The sequence below is a fragment of the Periophthalmus magnuspinnatus genome, chromosome 3 (assembly GCF_009829125.3).
Source record: "Periophthalmus magnuspinnatus isolate fPerMag1 chromosome 3, fPerMag1.2.pri, whole genome shotgun sequence".
Lineage (NCBI taxonomy): Eukaryota > Metazoa > Chordata > Actinopteri > Gobiiformes > Gobiidae > Periophthalmus > Periophthalmus magnuspinnatus.
In genome coordinates this window covers 18,496,533-18,522,498 of record NC_047128.1, presented here as the reverse complement: position 1 = coordinate 18,522,498, position 25,966 = coordinate 18,496,533, and the positions used below count along the sequence as shown (strand labels likewise).

General features: G+C 41.3%; 1 protein-coding gene across 2 annotated transcripts; it reads left to right on the top strand.

The window, feature by feature from the left end:
- The first annotated feature begins 3,262 nt into the window (after positions 1-3,262).
- Positions 3,263-5,852, top strand: kcna4 (potassium voltage-gated channel, shaker-related subfamily, member 4). Of its 2 annotated transcripts, XM_033986711.2 has the most exons (2): positions 3,263-3,290; positions 4,465-5,852. In XM_033986711.2, exons 1-2 carry the CDS (start codon positions 3,263-3,265, stop codon positions 5,850-5,852), a joined length of 1,416 nt encoding a protein of 471 aa, XP_033842602.1. The 2 variants fall into 2 exon arrangements, with proteins under 2 accessions (XP_033842602.1, XP_033842594.1); XM_033986703.2 differs by lacking the exon at positions 3,263-3,290 and having other exon boundaries at positions 3,867-5,852.
- Positions 5,853-25,966: the final 20,114 nt, after the last annotated feature.

Below are 25,966 nucleotides of genomic sequence, written 5' to 3'. Positions count from 1 at the left end.
TTACTGCTCAAACTGCTCACTCCACCTCATGATGTCAACAGGTGGTATTCAGAAGTGCTCCTTTGTCTTTTTAACTGCACATTCAGCTGGAGGATTACAATGCTCAATTTGTCCAAACCTGGCAAACCGTTTAGTACAGACCAAGACATGTAGAGGGGGGCAGAATAGCTACAAATTGTACTCAAGTAAAAAAAAAAAAAATGTACTCAAGTAAGTGTATTATTATTATTATTATTGCTTCAAAATAATATTACTCAAGTAGTAGTAGTAGTAGTCCAAGAAATACTCAAGTAAAAGGAAAAAAAAGGGAAAACAACTCAAGTAAGAGTAACTGTTGGATTGTTACATCTGATTTATAATTTTAAGTTAATGTAATTTGAAGAACAAAACAGTAAAAGATGCACAAAATTGGCTATTTTCAAAAGACGTAACATAAAAATAAGAAACTAAATTATATCTGAAGGAGCGATGCCAGAAACACAAATGTTCAAATCGTTTCATATTGTCAACATAAAGCTTTTGTCACTTGTAGACTTACTCATAGTTCGAAGAGTGACCAAAACTGAAAAGAAAAAAAATGCTTAAGTAGGAGTAAAACTATGCTGCTAGAAAAGTAAACATTCTTTAAAAAGTTACTCAAGTAAATGTAACTAAGTAAATGTAGGCTAATTGAGTACTACCCAGCTCTAAAGACACAAATTAAGATCATTTTGTCTGTTGACTATAAATGTTTTCACGTTACATCACAAAACTATCATCATAACTTTATTGTTATCTTTAAACGTACAAATAATGTGCCATAGTATTAAACATACACTGTGTAGCCTATAGTATTAAGAGTACCATATCTATATTTCTAGCACGTGTTTGTATTCCTCAAATACATTATAAAAACATACATTCTTACTAAGCGGGCTCGCCTCTCCACAGATCTGGCCTGTAATTCAGCCTGGTGTCTTCACTTGCAGAGATAACACATCTCAGTGGAGGCAAGAACAGAAAAGTTACACAGTACATTTTTAAAGATTGCTGGTGATGAAAATGAATGATAGCTCTTGAGACTCCTGTCAACAGACGACAAATTTTAAAAACAAAACAAAAAAATCTCAAAAATCTCATAGAAAATGTTGCAAAAAAGTCAAATAGATAAAAAGCAAAATGACACACTAGTTAGTTTGTATCTATAAGGTAATTGTCCCCGTGGAGAAATTTGTCCTCTGCATTTGACCCATCCTTCAATGCCGGAGTGTCGCGCCTGGGGACCCATCTCCAGTTCTTAAGATAGGATTAGTCAGGACTAGATGACATCACAACATTTTAAAGACCAATAATATTTAATACAGATGTGGGCAGCTAAATGAAAACTGTTCAAATGCATTTTTGTTGTAATTCAGTGAGTTTTTAATAACAGCAAATATCAGTATCAACATTTGTGCATTTACCTTCTGCATATTTCACGGCAAAGTACAATGTAATAAACTGGGAAAACTGCCTATTTCTTCCATCTGCAATTATGACATTATGACATTTTAGAATCTGATAACTACATGTTTTGAGTTAAGTCATCGAATCCTCTACAACGCAAATCTTATCGTAGTACATAAAAATAACAGATTACTGATTATGTTACAACATAATAACAAAGAACAAAAACATATACCATCTCATGTATTATACGGTAAGTTGATACAGTAATTATCCTGACAGGTCTATAGTTTATATAATCTTAAGTCTTCACTCATTTTGTTTGGTGATAAACTACAAAAGAATACCACTGCAAGCTTTGTTCATTATAGCTTTACGTTCATTACACGAATTCAGACTGAGGCAGATATTTTATTGCAGAAAAGGGCACTTTGTCCCCAGAGCAGAGCCACTTGTATCCAGAACCTGCAGCAGAGCGCGCCTGCAGTACCTACAAAACCTCCACTGGGTGTCGCCCGCGCACCGCCTTAACGCACCGCAGCAGACTCCACACGCCACACACTCTCTCTCCACTCTTCTCCATCACCCAGCTCCACCACCACCACAACCACCACAATGGGAGGGCATCATCACCACCACCACGGCTCTGGGAGTGTAGCGGTGTAGCGGTAGGCAGGTAGGGACTGTCGTGACACCCAAGCGCGTACTCTACCCTTCCTCTGGGCGCTCTCATCGGCCTAAACTTTTCCCCGACTCTCCTCGCCTCTCCCACGGATACTGGCACGCACCTGCACTCCTTCGATCCTCCGGCATCTCTCCTCTCCAACACCACAGACCTGTTCTGATTGGGGGGCTGGCTGCAGCAGGGAAGACGCAGACTCGGGTGGCACTGTTGAATCGGGGGAGTATATATATATATGTAGACCAGACCAGACGACGAGACACGCAGGGACATCGGCTTGGGGAGCCAGAAAAACCGAAAGTGCCCTCCCTGCGTTCGCCTGCATGGGAGAAAGTGCGTCAGATTTGAGTGCATCCTTCTTCCTTGGATACGGCGAAGGGAGAGAGAGAGAGGGGAGGAGGAGGAGAGGAGATTTTGGGGCTCGGCGTATATACACAGCTCCATAATTTTAACCTACCTCCAACTAGAAGAAGGCTCTGGCTGCTTTCCACCTGTAAGTAAGCCGAACGCTATAAATTAACGCCTGTTACGCCCCGAACGCGACCTGGAGTTACATTATCGATCCCTCACACGCCATTCTGATAATTAGAACTACCGAATTGTGATGGATGGCGCTGTTAACGCTGAAGTTTGTGTCACTTTTGTTTATGGCATTCTAAAACAAGACCAATTCGTCGTATCCATTGTATTCTAATCTGTTTTCTCTTTCTCTCTCTCTCTGTCAGGCAAAAGGAACCGACTGAAGCGCCAAAGATACAGTCACCCCCCTCCTATTTTAATGTTTAAAATGGCAACCGGGATTTACGCCTTTGGAATAGCCTGGATGTATTGACCACCTGATGTGCGCTAAGGAGACAGCGAAGGGCGCGTGCTATTCGGAGCGTGTGAATAACTTGAAATGTCTATCTGTTATTGTTTCTAATTTAGTGATGTCATAAAAGGCCTAAACACAGAGCTGACCAAGTCGTGGCTGAGGTGTGCGGGTAGTCCTCACGCCTGATTGGTTGGATTATAAAACCTGCAACTTTGGCTTTTACGCGCGGACAGCAGCCCTCAGTGCGCCAGGCAGGCTTTGTCATAAATTGGATTTGGGCTGGAGGAGCTTCGTGTTTGCTATTTTTACAACAGTTTGGACCACATTACGCGGATATTAAAATGGAACTAGACTTAAACCATCAACAGCGAGTGGCGCTTTTGTGATCATATTTGGATTACAAAGTACCTGCACCGTGTGTGAAATGGAATAACGAATCGCGTAAAAGGAGTGATGCTGTAAGGTCTGAGCCCCACTGGAGGAGTCTGTACTCTTATAAGAGAAACATTTTCAACATGGCACTCCACGCCTCACCACTCACGTGCTGGGGTCAGATCTTATATTGAGTCTGCGCTGGTCATAACATGACGTATACACAGTTATAAGAGTTACAAATCCAGCCTCTTTGAGACAGAGAAAGTGGGGACCATAATTGCAGGGCCTCCTAAACACTGATTATCCTGTTTTGTCTGCCCGTGCGAGGGCATTCTTACGCCCCGTCCTCCTTCTTTGCCCCTGATCCTCAGTTTTAAAATGGGACAACTCAGTGTGGCAGTGTACAGTTGAATATTTGGCCTTGTCTCGATCAGACTCGCTGTCGTGTGGCGGCAGCATGATCCGTGCTGTTTTCTCCCTCTTCACTGATGCTGCCGCCCGCGTGCGCGTTGCCTTGGTAACCAGGCAGTCTCTCCAGCTGTAGCAGCGACACTCACAGCCTCAGCAGCCATGGAGTTCGCGATGGTCGGCGCGGACAGCCACCTGCCCTACGGCTACGCCCAGGCCCGTGCTCGTGAAAGAGAGCGCGAGCGGGAGCGGCATTCGCGTGCGGCAGCAGCGGCTCAAGCTGCGGCTTCTGAAGGCGGCGCCTTGAGCGGTGGAGGTGGTGAAGGATCTGCCGCTGCCGCTTCCGCCTCCTCTGCCGCGTCCTCCTCCGCGGGCGCGCATCACCTTAACAACCGCCAACATCGCACCGCCTCCTCCGCGCGCCCCTCCTCCTCAGAGCTGCACAGAGCGGGAAGGAAACAGCGCGGCAGCGGCGGCACGGGGCGCTGGAGACTTGGTGGAGACCTGCGGCACTCAGAACTGGCGCTGCTCGGGTCCGAGGAGGACGTCATGATCCAAGAGGAGGAGGAGGAGGAGGAGGGGGAGGGCGAGGAGGAGGGGGAGGAGGGAGAAGAGGAGGACCGGGAGCCCGAGGAGGATCACAGCGGCAGGAGAAGACTCAGGAGCTTTGTGTGCAACATGGAAGACGAGGACGACAGCGTGTCGGACCGGAGACCACAGTCCGGGTACGAGAGCGTGTACGGGGACTGTGGCTGCTGCTGCGAACGCGTGGTCATCAACGTGTCTGGTCTCAGGTTTGAAACTCAGCTCAAAACTCTCACACAGTTCCCCGACACTCTCCTGGGAGACCCGGACAAACGGATCCGGTACTTTGACCCACTGAGGAACGAGTACTTTTTTGACAGGAATAGACCCAGCTTTGATGCCATTCTCTATTATTATCAGTCAGGAGGACGCTTAAAAAGACCGGTTAATGTCCCCTTTGACATCTTCTCCGAGGAGGTAAAGTTTTATGAGCTGGGAGAGGAGGCTATCATGAAGTTTCGGGAAGATGAGGGTTTTGTCAAAGAGGAGGAGAAGCCGCTTCCAGAGGACGAGTTTAAGCGGCAGGTCTGGCTCCTGTTCGAGTATCCGGAGAGCTCCAGTCCGGCCCGGGGCATCGCCGTGGTGTCGGTTTTAGTTATCGTCATCTCTATTGTCATATTCTGTTTGGAAACTTTGCCGGAGTTCAGGGACGAGAAAGAATACCTCCAGCCGCGCGCGAACTCTTCCCAGCCCGACCCCGGGTTCACCCCCTTCAACGACCCCTTCTTCATTGTGGAGACCGTGTGCATCATCTGGTTCTCCTTTGAGATCATTGTGCGCTTCTTTGCGAGTCCCAGCAAACCGGCATTCTTTAAAAACATCATGAACTCCATAGACATAGTGTCCATTTTGCCTTATTTTATCACACTTGGCACGGACCTAGCGCAGCACCAAGGTAACGGACAGCAGGCTATGAGTTTCGCTATACTGAGAATAATCAGACTTGTGCGCGTTTTCAGGATTTTCAAACTGTCCCGGCACTCAAAGGGTCTCCAAATCCTGGGACACACTTTACGCGCGAGCATGAGAGAACTGGCACTGCTCATTTTTTTCCTGGTCATTGGAGTCATCCTCTTCTCCAGCGCAGTTTATTTTGCAGAAGCGGACGAGCCCACGTCACAATTCACGAGCATCCCTGACGCCTTTTGGTGGGCTGTTGTTACCATGACAACGGTGGGTTACGGCGACATGAAGCCAATCACTGTCGGGGGGAAGATAGTGGGCTCGCTGTGCGCCATAGCTGGAGTGTTAACCATCGCGTTACCGGTGCCAGTCATCGTCTCCAACTTTAACTACTTCTATCACCGAGAAACCGACAACGAGGACCAGTCGCCCGTGGTGGAGAGCATGCCCCCGGGGTGTCCCTACTTTCCGGATTTTCTGCGGAAGTTTAAAGGCTCTCCCTCGGGCTCGTCATTAGGGGACAAAGCGGAGTACATGGAGATGGAGGAGGGAGTCACGGAGTCGCTATGTGGCCTGGACAAGAGCCCCAGCAAAGGCAATGGCACGGACATCAGCAGGAAAAACAGCACCATCTCCAAATCTATTCAGACTGATGTGTGACACACAAGGAAGGCTGCCCCACTTTTTATTTTTGTCTCACAGAACTAGCCTCGTACCGATTCAGCAGCAGGTGGACACGTAGGGCACGTTTTACGCACGCGTCATATACACTCCATACCCGCCAAGGAGAATTGGGTTGGATCAGGCGCACTGCTGTTTCAAATTCTATTCAGAAATTCCTTCCAGAACCAAAAGCACATCGTTACTATTGCCCTTTTTGTATTTTGTTCAGAAAAGCCCCCACAACACAGCACAAGTTGGACATATTAAGACTTTACGCACGCGTCATTCATCAAAATAGAAAAATATAATTGATATAGACACATAGTTACAGTAACACAAAGTAAGATTAAATGAAATAAGCTATGGTATGATACTGCAAATCCCAAAATTCAATTATTATGAATCCCCTGAAGCAGGTGGTCACATTAGGACACGCTTTACGCACGCATCATGTTGCTTCACGTCTTCAACTAGCCACGATAATAGGTAATGGAAAAATTTGGAAAGAACAAATGTTAAAAATATAATTAATTAGATTATAACTACTTTATATAATGTTATTATAATAATAAAATGTGCACATTGGAAATGACGCAACTGAAAGACAAAAATGCATATTTGGAGTGCACAATTATTCGGCAAATGTGTAGTGGACAGAAAGCACTTAAATGCGATTCTTTGACATAAATATTTCTCTGTTGAAAGAGAGACATAATAAGTACACATTTGGCACGTGCACTTCATGTGACAGTTGTAGTCGGGCCGTGCCCACGTATTACGCACGCGCCAGAGCCCTGACAGTTTCCCTCCTGTGGCGCAGTACCTTGACCACGGTCTCCCCTTCTAGACTTTATTTTGCCAATAAATGTAATTAAAACATCGGGCTTCCAAATCTGACCCCCAAAACCACATTTAGGAAAGGACAGGCTATGCATTCGCACTTTAGCAGTGCCATGTGTCAATAAGAGAAGAGCAGAGAGCGTCTCGCAGTTGGTTGTTATGCAATAACGTCACATTTGTTTGCACTAATGTCGTTTATCGGGGTTTGGTAGATTTATTGTTTTGTTTTTAGAGACAGAAACTGTAGGCACCACTTCAGTCAGAACACTTCCGAAGAGTCTTCAAAAGAATCTTCAAGTGTGATAGGGGCGCTTTATCGGTCTGCAGGGAGGCGGGTGGACTTTCTTTTGTTATAGATCTATATCTTAGTATTCACAAAGATCCTTTAAGATACAGCAGCGTACAGCAGTCATTAGCACACGAGGGCTTGAATGATTTCTAATCTGTTTTTACAACGGGCCGGAGCAGCCTGTTGACCCCACGAGAGCTAAGCACAGGAATAAATCCGGAGAAACGACTTGTCCTGCCAGCTTTTGTACACGAACAAAGTGGACCCTTTCCCTTCGCTGTGTCTCTGACACCACCTCAAACTGACAGTATCCCTTTACGCAGAAGCAGACGGAAAGCTACAGCTAAAAGGACCCTGTTGTTGTTGTGGAACTGTCCGGGAGTTTACAAGCAGCTTCCTCTCCCGCCCGCTGGACCTCGTGCACAATTCTTTTTTTCTCCAGAGGACTATGATTATCTCCGAGCTCAGAGGAACCGCGGGATGTGGATGTCTTCCAAGGTAGGCCCCGTCTTCCTCCACTGTCTTTTGCATGTCACTGTGTCTATTGCATTGCGCTCGGAAACGTGACTCAAGACATATTCATCGATACACTACCACTAATAACCATGCTACGTGTTATTTATAGCGGCTATTTCCAAGCCTGACACGGCCTGTCCATTAAAGCATGACGCATTATGAGGCGTGCGTAATCGTGCGTAAAATACTGTCGATGGACGCAGGCCAAAATGGCGCACAGAAGACAGCGTTTATCTTGGAGTATTTCTAAGGAGACACTCCAACAGGCCTTTGATTAATGAGCGCACACCATAACAAGCCATGGTGATATTGTCTCCTCATGAAGTTGGTGTCCTCCGGTCCTTTTAAAGTTTTGGTTGGTTTCATATGTTCATTATTATTGTTTAAACATTTTCGAATGAAGAGATGGGTACATTTACATGACCAGTAAAATCAGATAACTACAACAATCAGGTAACTGGTAATTAAATCAGAGTTTTGATCACTTTAGTTTGCCCTTTTTGCATGATTTTCCTGGTCAAAATCTGCACAGGTTTGAACAATCAGAAAGACATCACATTACTCACATCAGATGCAACTGTTTACATGACATTTCAATAATCTGATAACTCCAGTAATAAGATAATGATCAGCTTTTTTTGGTATGCATGTCAACATAGGCAAATTAAAATAGTTATTTTTCAGACTAAAAACATTCTATCTTTTAAATATATCACATCTCATCCAAGATGCTTTTTCAGTTCTGTTCAGTTCAGTTTCAGTTCAGATCTGTTTCTACAATAACTCATTTATAAAACTTAAGCCACTAAAACTTGTGTGAGAACTACAAGAGCTTACAGTGCAGTGATGATGATGAACACGTTCACTGTGCAAAGCTATGCACACAATATTATTTGCCTACTTATGCATCCAGTGTATTCAATGGATCACATTAAAATGCAGATGCTCTGAATTCACTCAGAGACAGACAAGTGTGAAATGGAACTCCCACGAAAGCAGACTGCTTTGAGGAGCAAGGCCTTACCAGAATAAGTAAATAATATTATCTTTCTATGTGCATATAGGGACTAATGATGGAACAGCCCTGGCATTTCCCATAGATTATTTATTCAGTCCAAAGTTTAGTTTGTTTTCATACTTGACAGTTTCGACTGCTCACTCACAGAATTGTTGAGGGTGATCATATGATGTTGCTGTGACGTTTGGCAGGTTTTGGCCGCTGTCTTGCTACCGGTGGAAGTAGGCAATCAAAATAAGGAAATATGCCCACAGGACTGTACTCTGGAATGAGGGGGGCTTTTTTACTCTCACACACATGGGATACTGTACAGCAGAAGTCGTGACTCTGAGGTTGACTGTGAGTGAGCAGTCGAAACTGTCAAGTATAAAAACAAACAAATCTTTGTTCTGACAAAATTATCTATTGGAATAAATTTTCGGAAGACCAAATTAGCCTCATTGGACGAGCCCTAGCATTTATCGACCAATAGTGCAACAGCCCTGACAGTTATGGGCCAATTACGTTATGGACCAGTGACATTACAGCACTGACAATTGGACCAATAACATAACATGGTTAGGGAACAGTGATGTAATGGTAGTAACCATATAGACCAATGGCATAACAGAACTGACCAAATGGACCAATGGTGAAACAGCACTAGCGGTAAAGGAACAATTACCGTAAATTTCGGATTATAAGCCGCTACTTTTTTTCCACGCTTTGAACCCTGCGGCTTGTACAGCAGTGCGGCTTATTTATGGATTTTTTACTGGATAACGGCCCCTGGGTTTTATTTTCACGGACAAGCCTTCTACACGTGGCAGATAAATATGGCAAAAACAACTTAAGTGCATTAAAAAAATACAACTCACCAAACCGCTGCATCAGAGGGAGCCCTGCGCTGATTATGTGATTATGTCTACTCTGCTCCGCAGTTTCTTTCAAAAACTCTAAAGGCGTATCGTTTAATCCCAGGTGCTTATTCTCCATATGCCAAAGCAGTTTTGAAGGTTTCATTGCCTTATTTGCTTTTCCCGTATGTTACGCAGAGCGGACTGTGCGCGTGAGTCACCTGCAGCGACAAACCCAGGTTTTAAGTAGGCATTGTCTGTTAAATTTATCTTTCTTTTTCTTGGAGGTGTAGTCTCCTCTTCTGGCTCCTCAGTTGTCCTTTTCCCCTTTGTTAAAAGCTCTCCAAAGACTTTTGTTTTGGCTCATTTTCACTTGCTTGTGGCTCTACTTTTGTGCGTCGTGTCTGATGTGTTATACGTGATACGTCACCGCGGAGACAAGAGCAGATAATAAACTTGCTACTACATCAAATAGATTTCTGTGGCGATTTCCAGCAGGATTTTCATGATACATCTATGGACGAGCTTATTAGTGCGTCATTAGGGACGGGCCAAAGTTGCTCCTGACCCCTGTGCGCACAGCGTCTGAAAATCAGGGCTCTTTACGCAGGACTGTGAGCTGTGTCTGTGTCTGTGTCTGTGAGACGTGAGACGTGAGCGGTGTTTGTTTTGAACATTGTTCCGCGAGTGTGACGCTTATTTTGAGCAACGAAAAATAAGAAAATATAATTTTATTTTAAGATCATAATAATCTTCCAATTTAAACTACAACAAAAAAGAACTAACACAAATAAAATACACTTCAGCCACGCAGAGCCGCAGTATGAGGCTGAAAGAGGCGCATACGGCTCCGGAGCCGCGGGTTGCAGACTCCTGAAATAGAGCCACTGCACGTAAGCTCGACATCAATGAATCCAACTTGGTCAATGTAAAAGACGACAAAAGTTTTCAGAGGAAATAAAAGCAGATTTTCCGTTTTGGTGCAGTTTTATTTTCTAAACCTGCAGATGTGTTCATCCCGTGTTGTTGTCGTGTTGGTTCCAATTTTCAGGCACAGTTTAAAAAAAAGCGTGTCAGTGCACCGTCTTTCTGTGTAAATATCTCATGTTACAATATGAAAACCTGCGGCTTTTATTCAGGTGCGGCTTATATATGTACAAAATTGATTTTCTCTTCAAATTTAGCTGGTGCGGCTTTTAATCAGGTGCGCTCTGTAGTCCGAAATTTACGGTATGTTACAGAACTGTCAGTTATAAACTAAATAGACTAATGGCATAAAGGAACTAACTATATGGACCAGTGGTATAACGGTACAGACCAAATGAACCAATAGTGTAACATGACTGACAGGCCTGAACCAATTGTGTAACAGCACTCTCTAAATGGACCAATGGTGTAATAGCACTGACACATCTGCAGTGTATTTTGAATAAAAAGGGTTTTGGCACTCCCTTTGTAATGCTAGACATACTGTTGATGGTGAAGAAGAGCAGATGGAGAGGTCTAGGTGGCTAATGGCTCTACTGCTCTGACAAATATAGTGGATGAAAAGGTTTTGAGCCTGTGGAAGCCTTTAAAATGGAAGGATGATGGAGGGAAGAGAGAGTGCATGACAGGAAGTAGGGTTGTAATCCTATAGTTGTTTATTTGGTTAATTGGTTGATGATGTTTTAGTTGAGCAAATGTTTTTTGTTTTTTTTAAATTATAATTATAAGGATGACCAGACATCCAGTACATTTCTGTATACATAGTAGGTTTTGTGCAAGATGGTAATAATTTTAAGAGCTTTTGCTAATGCCACACCACACCCACTTTTAGTCTAGAAAAGTGGGTGCCCATGGCATTCTTCATCTAATAATCAACCAAGAATTTCTTTAGTCGACCATAACCCAATGATAATGAAATACAGTATACTGTATACCTGGTTCTGATTAATTAATTGGCAAACTCCAAACAGATGTCCAGCTGATAAAAGGAGAGAGAGTGCACAATGTTAAAAGACCTATTACGCATTTTTCTGATTTATGTTATAATGTTTCCTCATCAAAAACATACCTAGAGTTTTGTTTTGTTTCAAATCTTCTCAAACAGAAAACACTCTGTTCCACCTTGTGATGTCAGGTGCCCCACTGTGAGAATTATTTGGGTGATTTTTGCCCTGAAATTTACCATCTCTACTGAACTAATGGTTAAAGGTAGCTGTTGAAAACTACCACTACATTACATTAGAAGGTGGAACGGTTCATTTTGAGCTTTTGAGATGTAAACCAACTAATAATAAAGGGTTACCTAAACATGTGAATGAAATAAAACACAACTCTGGGTATTTCTTTGATGAGGTAACGGCATTCTACCATAGCTTAAATCTCACAAGAATCAATTTTGCATTATATAGGACCTTTTAAGTTTGGCCAGTACTTGGTAGACAGTGGGTGGAAAAATAGTTTTAATACTGCGCCGTGTTGGGTTTTGAGGTCCTATACTGGTATGGATGATTAGATCTGGTTTGGTGGTCAGCTGGAGTGAGGTGGGTGAGTGGCACTGCTATGAGATGGTTGATAATTGTATACATCAGGACAAGTCATTGATGATTTCGATGTTCCTCAAGGGTTTTCAATTCAAGATGTTGGAGCATAGATACATAAATAGTTACATTGTTTCTTGGATCATAGTCAGAAGTTACAAAACATGCTGCCCTCCTCTGTACCCAAGCATAATTTTTACCCTCAGGTTTACGACTGTCACTTTTCATCCAACAAATATAGCTTTAAACTTGTTTTTCATACTCTTCATCTATTCAACTTAACCGCGTGTATCCCTACCTGTCCATCGTAATCCCATTAGAACCTCTATAGGCACCATAACTTGCTCCATCACTGTTGCTCGTGCGTGGCAATCCTCATGGCACATTTTTGCATCAGCATACCCTGCTTATCCCCTGACTCACGGAGGTAACAGTTATCTTCACACCTGCACAGCCAGTCTCCCCCTCCAGGATAGCTCACACTTAGCGCTTACATAACAGCTTACGGCGGGCGAGAGGGGTGCGATCCAAAAACTGTTTTCACACTAAAACGCTGGGTCACATATCCACAGGCCTCTGACTGCAGCAGGCTCAGGTTGGAGATGACACCACAGCACGCAGTTCTGAGTGGCTTGAAGTGGGCATGAACCACGTGTGGCCCGGATCGGGGCTTCTCCATATGGCCGCTCCATGTGACAAAGGAGGTTATTTAAAGACACTCAGTAAGACATTGCTTAGGTTAGTGTAAGATTCTGTAGATGATGAAGATGATATTAACTTCACATCACATGCCGTATTTTATCTCCCCGTTGTCCTAATTTTGGACTTTAAGAGAACATTTTCTTATTGCTTCATAAATGATCCCATTTTCTCCAAGTCTTTCTCCAACAAATTAGCTTTACACCTGATTACTGCTGACAGCCTTTAGTTATTTTGTTAACCAATTGGTCGATGGTGTCTTTGTCAACCAGAATTTGTATTAGCAACAAATGCAATGGACCCTTCTACATACAAATATACAATTTACTAGTATTTTCTCATCTTGTCAGTGTACTTGGGGTCAAATATATGGTCAGATAATACAGATAGTTTTAAGATCTTTTGCTGATTTCTGCAAGTATCAGTTCCCGACATAGACAGGGTGCCTGAAAAATACACAGAGGTCCATCAGCCACAAGGAGCCCTCCACAACTTGAATGCCGATTGGTAAGGACTACAGTACAGTATATTACAGGTGTATAATGGCATAAAAAGTGTATTAATGTTTTTTAGTTTTTGTTTGGGGACAAGTAGGCAACGGCTTATTTCTTTTTGTGTGACCTTTTTGTGACCCTGCATGTCCAGAAAGAGACATTCACCAATATACTCCCATTATACATGGAGCAGGGATGGTCATATTTGTTTTTGGTTGAATTGTTTCAAAAAGTATTGCAAAGTATTATAGGTGCGTGTGGAAGATTACTGAATGAACATGGGTTGAAGCAATAGGACATCTCATATTTTTGTTAAACCAAACCCCCCAAGAAGCATGTATGGGAAATTTTAATGGATATTGCAATTTACAGAAGTTTTACGCAACATGGCAAAGATGGTTAGATGGTTAGAGATTGAAATGTGTTGTTCATTAATAACTCTAGTACAGTGGTTCTTAACCTGGGTTCGATCGAACCCTAGGGGTTCGGTGAGTCAGTCTCAGGGGTTCGGCGGAGGTCAAGATATGCACCCGACTCATATGATTAGCAGACTGCGAGCGTCTTCAGACGTTGGCCCAATTCAAGAAATGCACCCTTTGATGTGTCTATCGAAGTACCTGCCTGACTTAAATGAGCCGTTTGAACGGCATAAAAACATAAAACGACATAAAAACGAAGAAAAGGAACAGACTTTGCTTTGAAAATGACATGAGAGTGGCACTTGCCAAGGTGAAGCCACGCGTTTCTGACCTGGTATCTCAAACGCAACAGCAGAAGTCACACTGATTTGCAGTAAATATTCATTAGCACAGGGGTCGACAATCCGCGGCTCCGGAGCCGCATGCGGCTCTTTCATCCTTATACTGCGGCTCTGCGTGGCTTGGGAAAATAAATTTCAAGTGTTTAATTGAAGTGTATTTTATTTGTGTTAGTTCTTTTTTATTGTACTTTAAATTTGAAGATTATTGTGTTCTTGAAATATTAAAATACGATATATTTACAATATATTTTCTTATTTTTCGTTGATCAAAATAAGCGTCACACTCACGGAACAATGTTAAAAACAAACACTGCTAATGCCTCACAGACACAGACACAGACACAGCTCACAGTCCTGCGTATAGACACAGCCCTGGTTTTCAGACGCTGTGCGGACAGGGGTCAGGAGCAGGAGGATGTAACTGTTGCCCGTCCCTCATGACGCGCTAATAAGCTTGTCCGTAGATGTATAATGAAAATCCTGAGAGGAAATCGCCACAGAAATCTCACAATCAGAATCCTTTTATTGCTATCGTTTGTGAACACAGTTCACAAACTAGGAACTTATTTTGGTGATAAAGTGCAACATAAAACACACTGAATAAATACAAATACAAATAAGGGCATGCATGAAGTTAAAAAAAAGATATGCTTAAAAATCAAATAAAATACTTAAAGGTAGAAAATATATACAACAGCAGCATCAGAACAACAGTGCAAACATGACTTATTAAAGTGGCCGGTGTTATAAAGTGTCCAGTTTTGTGCAAATATTATAAAGTGTTCATGAGACAAACTGCAGAGAGGAAGAAACTATTTGATGTAGTGACAAGTATATTATATCTGTGATAGATCTGCTCTTGTCTCCACGATGACGTTTCACGTAAAATACATCGGACACGTCACTCAAAAGTAGAGCCACAAGTGAGTGAAAATGAGCCAAAACAAAAGTCTTTGGACAGCTTTTTAACAAAGGGGAAAAGGTCAACTGAGGAGCCAGAAGAGGAGCCTACAACCACCAAGAAAAAGGAAGCTAAATTTAACAGACAACACCAGAAGTCCTACTTAAAATCTGAGTTTGTCACTACAGGTGAGTCTCACGCGCAGAGTCCACTCTGCGTAATATGCGGGAAAAGCAAATGAGGCAATGAAACCTTCAAAACTGCTTTGGCACACGGAGACTAAGCACTTGGGATTAAAAGATAAACCTTTAGAGTTTTTTTGAAAGAAACTTGTCTCTCATCACTCCTCGATGGGACCACCTCATCGCAAAAAAAACAAGTGCGAGGCTCCCTCTGATGCAGCGGTTTGGTGAGTTGTATTTTTTATGCACTTAACTTATTTTTGCCATATTTATCTGGCACGTGTAGAAGGCTTGTCCGTGAAAATAAAACCTACATTATTCCATTACATTATTATTATAATTATATACAATGTTACCTTCATTTTAGATGTCAAAAAGTATTTGCGGCTCCCAGTGTTTTATTTTCCGTGGAAACTGGGTCCAAATGACTCTTTGCGTGTTAAAGGTTGCCAACCCTGTAGCATAATGGAAATTAGGTGATGGGTGTGTGTTAAAATGTAAAAAAAAAAAAAAAAGCACAAATACAATAAGTTCATTATTGAAATGCATAAGGTTAAAAATTTAAATAATTTTAGTGTCGTAGTATTAAAAAAGGTCATGTCTTTGTAAAAAGGTATGTATGTAATTTGTTGTGAGTTCATGTGTTGTATTGGTTTTATTCTTTGAACACAGTGATGTTAATGCATGATTCATTTTGTGCACCAGTAAAACATACATATGTCTTGAATTTGAAAAAAAAAAAAAAAAAAAAAATATATATATATATATATATATATATATATATATATATATATATATATATATATATATATATATATATATATATTTCAATAAAGAAGGGTTCGGTGAATGTGCATATGAAACCGGTGGGGTTCAGTACATCCAACAAGGTTAAGAACCACTGCTCTAGTATGAATCTTAATATGTGAGTGAATAGAGATCACAAATAGTTTTTTGGGACTTGTGGGTGTTCCTCTGGGTATGTGAGAGGAGGAGAGGATGATGATGATGATGATGAAGAGGAGGATAAGGAGAGGAGGAGTAGGATAAGAGGAGCGGGTGTAAAGTCCGGTGTCAGTTTGGTTTAAGCTTGGGCGGAAATAGAGCGCGCTGCCTGGCCTCTGACTCATTACACTACATCAACAATGGGCTATGAGGTATTTTTAGGTCCTCATGCTTTCTGCACTACAATCCTACGCCTGATTATGGTTTTCAGGTAATTAGTATTCAACATTAGTAAATTATTATTTTCCATTTTGTGCTTTGTAAACTGCTTTAACACAAAGATCTGAAATTTGGCACAAATTCCAAAACTTGCCCTGACATTTGGGGATTTTTAGAATTATCGCACAAACAACACTTCTCTCACCTCAGATTAAACTTAGAGCTTAAAGTTTCACTCATTGATTTAGCAGAAATCCCCAGTCTTTTTCAACCCCCTGTGATTTCTTTTTCTTTTGTTTTTTCCTCGTAAGCAGTCATATTTGGAGCAGTGTTGATATGGATGGACCCTGATTGTCTAATCCACGTGTCAATCACGTATATATGAACTAGGGGAGATAAAACTGGAGTCCAGACTACACATGTTTGCAAAGTATTGAAGGTGTATTCTTGGCTCACCTGGCAAATTTACAATGGAAAGGGTAGATTACTTAGCTTACTTGGAAGGGAGACTGCTGGAAATACCATGTGCTATAGGGGGGCGCTGGTGTCAAAACTGTTGTTGTGTCTTTAGGCAAAACACTTCACCTACATTTCTTAATATGACAGTGGTGTGCGTGAGTGATTAGTGTGGTCGGAGGGGCAGATGTGTGGATGTAATGGCAGATTACCAATACTGAGTGCAGAGTGAATGAATAATACAAGTAATGGTAAAATCTGGAAAAGAGCTACACAAGACTTAAGTAACCAAAATACTTAAATACTTAAATAAATCCAATCAAGTACAAGTAGTGTGTTCAGTGTGTTGGCATGTCGAACATAAAGATCCACGTGCTTTCTGTTTGTTGATTCTCCATCGGTTTCAGAGTGATGTGACCATATGAATTAACAGTTCAAAACTAAATATTCTCCTCTAAATGGCGCTTATACCAGGAAGCTGAAACCCATGAATAGAGTGCTAATGTCCAGAATGTCCAGACTGCGCTAGAGCCACAGGTCAGCGCCATGTCTCCTCTGTGACAAATGGACCTGTTTGAGCCTCACAAAATGGCCTCTACCTGCAGCCAGCTCATCCATCTCCAGGACTCAGAGCAGGCAGGAGCAGGGGTAGAGCAGGAGCAGGGGCAGGGGGAGGGAGGGCAGTGCCAGCGTGCACCAGGGCACCAGGGACCCCAGTGGACGTATTTTTGAGAGTAGCGCACAGAAGATTGTCCTTAACCTCAGAGCTCAAAATATGGTAGAATTGTGTTTGCTGTTGTCGAGAACAGGTCTAACAACTTGAAACTAAACTTGGCACAGACGGTGGTGGTCAGATGAGCGAATGTGAGTGATTGTTTTGTAATATTGTCATGTGCAACAGTGGTGGTTTTATTATGGTGTATCAAAGTAACCAATTTAAAGTTCATTAGTTGGACTTCTCTTGTACTGTTAAGGTTAAAAGTGCACAATGTAACATTTCGGGTGGAGAATCCAAAATCTGCTTCTCACCATGAAGATGTACTGACTTTGCATGAAATATTGCATCGTATCTAAATGGAAACAAGCATCATATTGCAGGTCAGATCTGTGCAGAGGCGATGCCATTGACAGTAAGAATGCTTTGAGCAATGAGCAATAAAATCACCCCACCAAAAAAGTTGCATAGTTCACCTTTAAAGTACCACTTATATAAGCAACGGAAATTTGTTTCTGCATTTGACCCGTCCAGCAGTGTCACTGGGGCAACTGCTTTCTCTGTCACAACAACAATAAAGCAGGACTATCCCAGTGAAGCTTTTTTTTTTTTTTTTTTTTTTTTTTTTTTTTTTTTTTTTAATAAACAGTATTATTAAAAGACATGAGCTCCAACAAATAAAATGAACTAATATTTAACAATAGAAGTGATTTATTCTACCCCCTGCAGCTCAAATCTTATCATATTACAACCAAAATAACAGGAATCTCACTATTATTGCAAAGAAACTGTGCACAACATAAATTTTGAGCCCCAAAATATATAGTTTCAGGTTTCATGTATTGAACAAAATATTTAATTTGATATAGCAATTATCATGACAGGCCTAGCCCCGGAACCTTTTTGCTATGAGGCGGCAGTGCTAACCATGCTGCACCACTGCCCACCATCTGAGATAATCACAATATATGCTGTCGTACAAATCACATTAGTAAGATGTTTGAATAACTATCCCTCAAACTGGAGGAACAGATTGTAGTTTTGAAATTCCATACATTACCCATCTTTCCTTGGGGATGTTTTTTTTTTTTTTTATGTAGCAGAATGGGTCACTACTTTGATGGCAGGACAGAAATGATTGCCTCTCAGTTAGTCTCCCTCTGCTCCCTCCATAACTCAGTGGTACAAAGAGCTTAGAAAACAGACTGCTTTTTAACGCCTCTTTTAAACACATTGATAAGATGGATAGCTTTCATGCTAAGTGGGACTCCTATTTCAGTAGCATAGGAGGCCAGAATAGATATATATATATAGTTTTTAGCTTCGGTTTGACAGTTTTTGGTTTGTTTGTTTTTTACATTTTTGCTTTATTTTTTGTTTCATGTTGCTACTTTTTGCAATGCATTTGTTCATTGCATAAAGGTTTTTACTTTTGTTTGCCAAATTGACTCACTACTACTATTAGGCCTATTACTAGTCTAGACCCTGCTGCATCTGTTTGTGTCATTGGATCCATCCTACAATCTGAGAAAGACGTGTTTAACAGCCAAAATCACCTCACTTGTTGTATTTCCAGCTAATTCAGGTCTTTATGGTCAGAGCATTTGACAGAGCAGAGGGAATCAGCTGAAAAGTGTCAATACATTAAAAGTGAGTTTAATAAGTATTCTGCATGTAACATAGTGAGTGACAGAGTTGACCGTACAGTTATGGCTCATCCCTGTGGAGCGCTGGAGTATGGGTATGTCTCGTGCTCACAGACAAAGCACCCACAGCAGGAGTGGAATTTCACATCTCATGCGTTCTATTGTCTCTGTACAATGTGTGAGTAGTGCATTCACCAGAGTGAGACGAGCTGTCACATACACCCTGTCATGGGCTTTAGATGGAAGCTGGTTCAAATCTCACCTGAGAACACTGTCAATGTGTCCAAGGCAAAAAAGAGCGTTTTGTTAGAAAAGAGCGTATATGTACTTTGGTAGTGTTTCTTCCTCATCAAAAAGGAATTCTAAAGTTTCATGCATATTGGAAAAAAATGTGATGGTGTTTTTTCCCCTCATAAAAACATAGGAACATAGATAAATTGAGTAAAATGGAGACAAGTAATGCATATCTGTTAATGAGAAGATTATATCAAGAAGATTATGAGATAATCACATAAAGAGGGGGTAATATGCAAAACTCAGAATGAAACTAATTACTGAAACTAATTACTTTTAAGTACGTTGTTTTCTTTGAATATAAAGGTAACATGTTATGTGTTAATAATTAAAGGCCCCGTTGAAGGAAAAAAAAGGTACGTGTAGCAAATTGCCCCAGTGCAGATATATTGTCTAAGCAGCTCTTGAGATCAAAATAAGTCCAGTGTGTACTGTCTGCATCTAATTATAAAGCGTTTTGTTCAATAACCAGGAAGTGCGTGTGCTAGTCATCGCTGAACCTTGATGGCAACTCCTTTCTGATCTCTGGAAGTTATGAAAAGAGCTTACAAACTCACCACTGTGGATATTTAGGATGCTCGGAATGCATAAGGTAAGTGGGGAATAACTTCAGACCACTGCAAATTATATAAAATGAAAAGTCAGGTACAGTACCTTTATTTCCCCATAGAAATGTAATACCCTCTCTTTAAACACATCATGTAAATGTATAAAACAAAACAACTCCAGGGAGGTTTGTAAAACTAGGTTAAAAATAAAAGAGTAAACTTGGCACAGTATGACTTGGTTCTGTGCCCCTGACTACAGATCTAGGCCAGAGAAGAATTATGATGTCAGGTACACTGCTGAGGAACTGAAGGAGCAGCCTGACGGAGATGTGATTGTGTGCGAGGAGATGAGGCGGCCGCACGCTGGCACGCCGCTTCTGCACATGCTCAGTAAGCCCCGCAGCCGGAGCCCAGACAGAGGGGGGGCACTGCTGCGGAGGCGACATACGCACAAGTGTGGAGCAGAGGGAGAGACAGCTGATGTGGTGAGAGAGATGTGACAGGACATTAGCATAAGACACACACAGCTTATGGTGGAGATTGTGCATTTGCAAGTGTGAGCTACAGAGCAGAATTTAGCTTTACGAGGCTTTTATATGATACTTCTTGCATTAAAATTTACTAAATATACTAACTAACTTATAAGTTTAGTTTTTTTGGGTCCGAAATCCTCATATACTACTAATACTACATTTTAGGCAGCATGGTGGACTAACACTGACACCTCACATGAAAAGGTCCCAGGTTTGATTCTTGGGGTGTCTGGGTGTGTTTCCTCAGACCAGCTAGGTATTCCTGACCAAGATCTGGAGAAGGGGCCTCAGGTACTGCAGCTGACAGGGTGCTCAGTGGCTCTGGTTGAGAGTAACCTCGCCAAGATAAACTCTCTCAAAATGTGTGAGTTCAAACTCACAAGAATCCATCTGGTACAGCTCCTGTGTGACCAATGAGGGCAGGAGTCCAAAACTGAAGTGCCCAAATGAACCAAAACAAACATGGCAACTCCCACTGTACATTTACTGGCCTCTTCTAGCTGAAACACAGACTTTTGTGCATTTGTCATTGGAAGGATGGCTTTTCTCTCCCAAGAATTTAGAATAAAAACTTGCTCCTGTTGTGATGTTTTCCCCAATTAGCATAGAGCATTGTGGCACCTCTTCCTAAGCACTCAAAGATTGACTCCACTCAAGAGTACTACACAGCTCCATGTGGCTTATGTCAGGTTAGGTTGGTAGATGCGGCTATATCTCACCTATACCTCAAATTCTCTATTGATCACTACTACAGAACCACAAAATGTTGGGTCTTGAGGTCAAAGCATTTCCAAAGTACCATTTCTAACATGTGTGAATAAATGTTTTTGTCCTAACCCTTTGTTTAAAAACAACCCAGTTCTCTCATTATTAGATCAATGGGCTAATTCTTCTCACACTGAACAAGGACAAACCCGAGGGTGCAGGGGCCAGCCGGTGCACCAGGTTTACATACACTGACATTGTATGTGAGTCAGTACAGCTGTGTGTGTGGTGGGTTTGTGTGGCTCATTTGAATAGCAGCTGTGCACATGAGGAGCAGGCTGAGGATCTGACTGGAGACTGCACTGGGACATATCCTCTGAGTCAGGCCAGTCTTCAGACCAGTGAGTCACATGCTCAGAATGCACTCAGCTGCTCTGTTTTATGAGCACTACTGAGCTGCGGTGTTTTTCATGTTTTGAGAGAGGCAACAAGGCAACATTTGGTCATCCGATGTGTATATGATCTGTCTGGTTCATATCGCTCATCTTTTTGCGGGCTCGTCATCTGGCTCTATATGCAGCTTTTGTTGAGGAGTATGAAGATTGCATTGTAATGACAGTCTATTGTGTATTTTTTTTATTTAATATTCTCCACAGATCTCACCTGTAACTTGGATCTGGTGATGGCATTTGCTTGGCTGGTACCTTGAAACATTTCAGGCAATATAATGTCCTGGAGAATAGATGGCAGACCCTTCACAAGAAACGCTCACCTTTAAAACCAGACCAACAAATGCTTTTCCTAAAATGTCTTTAGTCCCACAGAGTGTATTGTATAAGCAGCTCACAGAAATGTGTTTTCTGCAGTGCTGCCGGGGCAGCTTGTCAGGAGCAGTGGACACCACTGTGCAGTGCCTGGGGAACCATCTCCAGATCCTGAGCTAGTCTTGGTCACAATTACCTTGGCTGGAGGTTTGGACCCACTGCAAACACACACTCCACACAGAAAGGTACAGGTGGCCCGGGACCTTTTTACTGTGAGGCAAGAGTGTTAGCCACTCCCGTACTGCTTAAGTTAAACATACGCTTCATATATTGCATAATCGAAATGATTCATTACCATTCAAGTTTAGCTTCAGTTGACCAAAGTGCTTCACATAAATATCAGCAAGAAACAAATATACAGATATCATGATACATAGGAAAAGAACAATAAAACACAAGGATATCCTGTCAAGCTAGAATTAAATGCCAGGGAGAAGAGGTGGGTTTTCAGTCTAGTCTTAAACTGTGTTAAAGACTGAGAGGATCTGACAGGCAGATGGAGGCTGTTCCATCGTCTGGGCGCTGCCACAGAAAAGGCTCTGACTGCACAAATCTATTGAGGAATATTTTTAATCAGACTTGTTCGTCCCAATGAGATGGCATTATTCACTCACACAGATACAATAAATTATAAAATAAGTAAATAAAAATAAATTTGAGCAACAAATTGTAATTTTTTAGCCAAAAGAATAGACTAAAATATATGCATGTTTTTTTTTTTTTCTTTTTTTGTTTATTGCACTGAAAAACATAGGAAAACATGCATCCTTAATATGAGAGGGCTTACATCTTCATAAACCTCTTATTTTGCCTGGAAGAGGGGCACCTCCTGCTTGTTTCTGTGGAAATGTTGTTCCTTTGGCTATAGTATTCCACAGCATGGCATACAACTTATCTTTCAGGACTAACTTTACATTTAGATTAAATGATTCAGGTGATGTGTCACCTAAATTACATTCTGTACCTTTAAAATAAATTAAATAGGAAAATGTATAAATATATATGTACAAATACAATATATGATACATTATGCGATACATTTGTCAGCTGCATTTTTTTGTTTGGACACTTTCACACTTGCAGTTCATCTCACCAGTTTCTAGAATATGAACCCAAACTGGTTATAACAAAAACTCAAACTAGAGCTACACATATGAAGTCCCTTGTGTGTTAAAACGCTGGAGCAGACAGGATCGTGTATGGGTGCTCAGAGGGCGGCCAGTACAATTGGCATCATTGACAAAGCCATGACCTCTGTGTGAAGCAGCTAATGCATGTTTGACCTCATTGATTTAAAAGGGGACACTACGGGCAAAAGTAGCCGCTAGCACATGTTGCATTGTTGGGGCAGTGTGTTTCCTTTAGCACATTTAATATAGTTATTTTTTTTCAGTAAACTCAAAAATTTATTCTTATCTTATCAAGTCCACTTAATAAGATAGCTATTACTGCTATCAGATATCCACCTCAGTAGCACTCACATAGTTTTATACAGTTTATACAGTTGTAGAAACCATTAGAAGATTAAGTTTTGGTTGACTATTGACAAGCCACTGATCCACCACATGTCACTCATGCTAACCACAGGTCACATAGTTTTGTCACCGCATGCTAGACCTCGACAGAAAGCCACTCAAGCTCCTCTGTAGTTTCCAGTTATTCAATATTATGCCAACTTTGGTTATTTATTTATTTATATATTTATAGTGACAAATTATCTTCTCAATGTACTACAATATGGGATAGTAGGAAGAAGAGCACGAGCCTGACCAATCAAGACTATGTGACTGACAGGTGGATCAGTCAATTAGGAGTCTGTTTGGATCAAAAGAAACATGGCTATTTATGAGGGAAAAAACACAGGACTGAAAAACATGCATGAAACATTTTTAATCTGAGGTGAGAGAAGTTTGATTTTGTTCTAAATGACCAATGAGCTTGTCTGTTTCACTGAAGTTTCTGAGTTCAGTTTGCAAAGGAGGTGGTGGCCAGACTGTAAATCCTATGACAGCAACATTTGGGATGCCAGGTTAGAGGTACAATGCTATGGATGGACAGGCAACCTGCTATTAAGCACAATATTGAGATTTGTACTTGGCTTTTTAATAGAAGAAGATGGAGAGACTAAGGAGGCTGATATTTTGCTGCAGTGAAGATAGGGGTGAGGATGGTTATTGCAGTTGGAACAATAGAGGGAAAGAGGGAAGAAAGAGTGCATTGATAATCAACAAATACTTTATTAAGAATGATCAGGATTAGTAGTAACCTAGTAAAACGTTTTATTATGAGGTATTGAAGTCTTTGTTTATGCTTCATTAAGGCTAATTAAGATGTAGTTATGATAAATTGTCACCGATAACTTTTAATGGTTGAACGACAAAAGTAGACATGATTGGCTGACAGTAAAATAATTTATGGGAAAAATCATAATTATGTGTCTGGATTCTATTTTTTTCCCTCCTGTGTGTTCTTATGCTGTCTCCCTCCCCCCTTCTGTGTTTGTGTGTCTGGAGCTGGGCGGAGAGTCTGGCACCACCCTCACCAATGGTTCCACCCACTACTCACGTACAGCCCATCAGCAATCAAGCTTCAACCTCTGGGCCGTGTCTCAATTCGACAGTTGCACACTCCGAAGTGTTGTTCGAAGTACCCAGCCGACAAAGGGTGCTCCTCCATGTAGCCTCCGTCGACCGCTGTTTGTGCGCTTGCATTATGCCGCTTATGTTACGTCGCCTGACAAACATGACAACTGCTGACTAATGAGCTATACGGCTGCTGACTCATGACATAAAAGTGTAAAATGCAAATGATTATAATTATAAAATAATTATAATTTTATTTTTAATTCATTGAAGAAGAGTCGAGGTGTTGTCGTCGCAGGCATTTATTTCTGTTTAGATTGAATGAAGTAAGGAATTAATCTCTTTGAATATCAATTGGCAAATATAATGTTCAAGGTGATTTTTCCCAATTGTAGCTAGTATTACATAACTTTAAGAAAATTGTATTAAATGGAACAGACTTTGTTGCGCCAGAAGTGACATAAGTTCCCTTCAAATGCAGCTGACGAAGTGTGCGACCAGACATGGCGCTGGACTACAAAGACTCTGCTCATTTCTCTACACGCTGCCAGATCGTCAGTTTATCTTTCTGTGACCCCGCCTTTGGACCCACTGATCACCTCAGCCTCCGACCCAGCTCCAAACACCCGGCCTGTGTATTTTCTTTGAAGTAAATCCTGTTCATATTTTTAGTTCAGTGTCTGCACCTTTTTATCCATCTTTTGATCCGTTACGATATTATGATTATATAGGTCATCATTAAACTCACGATTATATGAAACTATGATTTATACATGTTAAAGGCGCTGTACCTGGCGCATTCGGAGTGTCCTAATTATTCACCGCAATGAGTTTGTAAGCACTTTTCACAACTCTCACAGACCAGTGTCGAGTTTGTTGTTTGTTGAGATGGTAAAACTAACAACAACTAGCATGCAGACAATAAAAAGTTTTATAATTATTTACTGTTTTGACCTCGAGACATGCTTATACAATATCTCTGTACTGGGGCAACACACATTTTGCTCAAATACATGAGGAAATTTCAGGTACAAGGCCTGTAACTGGTAAAATTACTTTAAAAGCATAGTGGCTTTGCTCCAGCTTTTGAGTGGAAGAACAAGACTGATAAAATAATTGGAGTTTTCTTTTCCAAGTACACCATTTTGTAACTGATTGGAACAATTATTGTAATCACAATTATTTGCAGAGCCTTATACAAGTACTGTTGTCACGCTATTAAAATCTCAGACTCCATTTCAATACTAAGGAATAGAGTTGATACTTAATACCAATTCTGATACCACGATGATACTACTCTTTATTTAGACAATAGAGTGTGATTTTCAACATTAAATCATAGTGTTTTCTTATATATTTCCATGTGGTCTTACATCTGTGTAATCCCTCAGTCATCCAGGTAGGTTCCATAGTGGTCCATGGGTGTGTACTAGTCCAAGTGTCTTATACTTGTTCTGATATAGCTCAAGATCATTATAAAGACATTCAGGAAAGGTTCATTTCTGTCCTGTGAATGTATCTATTTTCGATACTTTTGACAACCCTATCAAAAAGTAAAAACATTCTTCTGGATTGAATGTGCGT